Source organism: Vulpes vulpes, chromosome 6, assembly GCF_048418805.1.
Source record: "Vulpes vulpes isolate BD-2025 chromosome 6, VulVul3, whole genome shotgun sequence".
NCBI lineage: Eukaryota > Metazoa > Chordata > Mammalia > Carnivora > Canidae > Vulpes > Vulpes vulpes.
Window position 1 is genome coordinate 72,185,716 of NC_132785.1, and position 4,081 is coordinate 72,189,796.

General features: G+C 36.0%; 1 protein-coding gene across 1 annotated transcript; it reads right to left on the reverse strand.

Moving 5' to 3' along the window:
• Positions 1-2,885: 2,885 nt before the first annotated feature.
• Positions 2,886-3,261, reverse strand: LOC112926460 (large ribosomal subunit protein eL39-like). The gene has a single exon (XM_072760444.1). The coding sequence runs from the start codon at positions 3,249-3,251 to the stop codon at positions 3,096-3,098; it is 156 nt and encodes a 51-aa protein (XP_072616545.1). The 5' UTR covers positions 3,252-3,261; the 3' UTR covers positions 2,886-3,095.
• Between the last annotated feature and the right edge of the window lie 820 nt (positions 3,262-4,081).

A 4,081-nucleotide genomic window follows, 5' to 3' on the forward strand; every position in this document is an offset into this window, starting at 1 on the left:
TTCTGAATAGATGGCTTTTTAAGTTCTCATGGGAAGGAGATAGCAGAACTTTCTTTAGTAATCTATTCTAGTGGCTATTAAGTTTTTTGTGATGGGAAAAATTTTTTAATTAGATAAAATATTTCTGTTTTACTGATTTTTAAAAGCCATTCAACCATTGAGAATTAGATAACGGTAGCACAGTACACCCAGTTGAATCAGACCCAGCTCTAAATGAAATAGGATTTGACAGTGGAACCAGGTCTGCTGCTTTATCTGGAAGGTCCTATATTCCCTTTCCAATCCTCATCCACTTGCAATCCATTTAAAAGGTGTCTGTGAAATTAATTTGAGCTTTTTGGATCTGAGTTAAAGTACTTTTGCAAATCTCCTGACATAAAAATAGTAATTATTCAATATATTAATTAATAGTTCTGTCAGGAAGGCTCAGTGATCTTAACCACAGGGTGAGGAAAATCAAAGAATGTGCTGGTGGTTCACCAGCATCCTTGGAAGGGCCATCTTGCTTCCTGGTTAGACAGCATTTTCTGTTGGGGAATTGATCCTATCTCCTGACCTTACAGCAGACTCTTCTCCCACCTACAGAGGATGCAGTGCTCTCAGATGGGCTATTACCGTAATAATATAATGTTATTATTATTATTATTATAAAATAAAATACAGATACAGAAGACAATACAAAACAATCATTATATGGCAATGAGTTATTCTGAGGTAAACATTCTTGAAACTACCAAGTCAAGAAATAAAACTTAGCCACCCACCACAATGGCCAATTTTATATGTCAATTTGACTGGACTAAGGGATGTCCAGATAGTTGGGAAAACATTATTTCTGGGTGTGCCTGTGAGGGTGCCTCTGGAAGAGATTAATAGCTGAATCAGACTAGAGATTCCCAGGCCTTCAGACTAGGACTGGAGTACACCACTGGCTGTCCTGGTTCTCCAGTTTACACATGGCAGATTATGGGACTTCTTGGCCTCTGTAGTCATGTGAGCCAATTCCTGTAATAAATGTCCTCTTATATCTATATCTGATGATATAGCTGATGGTGTTTCCTTGGAGAACCCTGACAATATACCCACCCACAATCCACCTTCCCCACAAAAGTGACCATATCCTGATTTTTTATTGTAATCACTTTGCTGTATTTTTATAGTGTTACCTTACATATGTGCATCCTTAGCACTATAATTTAGTCTTGCTTATTTTTAAAATTTGGTATATCTTTAAGTTTCTTTTAACTTATAAAATCCCTCTCCATCCTTTTCTTTTCCTCTGACTTTATGGGGAAGAATCCAGGCTGTTTGACTTTTAGAGTTTCTCCAAGTCTGGATTTGGCTGATTGCAGCCTCTTGGTGTAGAGTACAACATGTTGCCCTGTCCCCTGTATTTCTTAAAAATTGGCAACTGGGTGCAGAGGGTGGATCAGACTCATGTTTTCTCCCTTTGGCAAGATTCTAGGTAGTGTTTGGCAAGATCATAGGAAGCACAGTATGATGTATCAAGGTTGTATCAGGTTGTCTCTCTTTTTATGATTGGAATAGCTTTAATACTTATATCTTTTAATTCATTAGAGTAGCAAAATGATGCTATTCTTATTCTAAAATTTCTTTCCCATTTATTAGTTAGAATACATTTATAAAGAGATACTTCATTTACTATTGATTAATCAGCAGTATAGCTCATGTAGGGAGAGAAGGATAAATGCTTGATTCTTTCCCTTTATTTGCTAATTCTCAGGAACTAGTACTTCAGAGGTGACTAATACCTTTTTTAGAAGATTATTTAAGAACTCATGGATTTAGACATATTAATAGGTTTATTTTTATTTATTTATTTATTTTTTATTAATAGGTTTAAATACATTGCATTTATTATCATTACTGAAGCTCAAATGATCACATATTTGGTCAGTGGAAACCTCTTCAAGGCAGCTCCTGAGTCCTTTTAACATGACCCAAGTAGTCATCAATAGCTTCCTTGCTTTCTGGTATGACAAGATGTTCTAGCTTGTTCTGTCTACTTACTACCTGTGTCATGCCTGGAATCTACCATTTCTCTAACCAGATTTTTTTAGTGATAAATTATATTTTAAAATCATATGTGGTGTTAGGGATGCTCAGACTGGATCAGTCTTCTATTTCTAGTTCTTTTCAGTAGACAGAGCTTGAAAAAGGTATATGTGTGTAAACACATACACACATATGTGCATATATTTTGCATCTGCTCTTTTTCCCAGTTTTTAATAATTTTACTTTGTCTAATTGTTTAGACAAATAGTTTCTTGACCCTTATGTCATCTTTGGCCAATAGGCAAGGTAACCTATGTCAATGTTGCCCTAGTCATCTTGATTGTCTGAAGCCCATTCCTCAGGAAAGGTTCTTGGGAATAATATTCCCTATGTCCTTGTACATTGATAAATTTATTTGTACTTGAAACAAGTTTTACTGGATATTTTACAACATGTCCTTCTGGGAAAAAGCATTGCTGGAGAAAAAAAACTAATGGCAATCTAATTTTCTTTCTCCTATAATTCACTTGTTCTTTTTCTATATGCCCAAGCAATTTTCCCTTCATGTCCCTTCCCTTCCCTTCTCAATGTGGCTTGGTAATGGTTATTTTGGGTTGATATTCATGGTATGGTTTTTTTCAGTTTTTATTTTCATATTTATATGAAAACTATATATATATGAAAACTATATATTTTTAAAGAAGTTCTCTTGAGTTATAGTTTTTAGTACTTGTTTTGTTCCCTTACTTTGGGCTTTTCTTCTCCAGGGACTCTTATCAATACATTCAAGCTCCTTTGTTTATCTTCAATATTACTCACTTTCTCTTGAATCTTTCAAAATGTTTTTCTTCATTACTTTTTGATTTTTTTTTTTCAGCTGAAAGGTCTCACATTTATTACTGAACCAACCTACTGGTATAGAGGCATAGTAACAGAGAAAATCATTCCCTTGATAAGACATGTCTATTGGCCAGGTAGGAAGGATGTTTCCATATTGATAGGATAGGAACATGTGATCTCCATGTGGCTTAAATCTGTGTGCCAATTATGTTTGCTATTTCATGATGTGTGATGCTTCCTCATAGACCCAGCTTGGTTCTTCTCCAGTGTCTCCTCTTGGAGTTGTACCTGATTTTATTACCTGTTTTCATCCAAATCCACTGGGGAATAGGACGATTCTGCTTTTGTTTCTTGGCCAGGAATCGCTTGATTCTGAAAGTCTTGTGAGAAGACATGGTGATCACAGTCAACCACACGCAACCAGGGTGGCGGCGGAAAGGAGAGAGCTACTTTTTGATTTTTAAGAGATTTCTCTTTTGCACATTTAGTTTCTCTTAGGGTACTATCTGTTGTGTATATTCACTCTTACATCCCTTCACGTTTACTCTTCATTCCTGAAATGATTTTTTCTTTCTAATTTGTATAAGTTCTGTCATCATATTTCCAAGTTTTTCTAATTTTGATTTTTTTCAAGTCTTCTATTATTTTCTCAATGTCTTTGAACTCATTGTGAAGCATTCGATTACAGTTTTGTTCTGTATTGTGGAGGTGTCTTTCTGGCATGCTTTCTTTGCCTATTGGATGCTACTCAGTCCCTTATTTCCTTTTTCCTCATAATAATTTTGTATGGTATCTGCTTTGATACTTTTCTATAGCCATTTCTAAGTGAAATTAGTTTTTCCGAACTTTAGAATGAGGCAGGGGCTTCATGAACATTTCTTACTTCACAGAGCCCCCTCTTAATTGTTTTAGTGTTGTGTTCAAATATATCCCAGCTTTCTTTTTCAGTTTTCTTGGCTGGTTTCATTCTTCCACTTTGGTCTGAAATTTCTCTTTTCTTTGTCTCTGTGTCCTTCTTCTGCTTGGTTTTCCTTGCACTCCCATCACCTTCTCTGCAGTCTGGGCTCTATCCTAGAAGGGAGCCCTGATTTCACAAGGGCCCCTTCAGTCCCTCTTACTGCAGGCCCCTTGCATTCACTTGCTATTGGCAAGAGCTCAACTGGCCAGTTTCAGCTGCAGTTCTCTAATGGGTCCTTCATATTTTCCAGTGATACCTATTGACTAT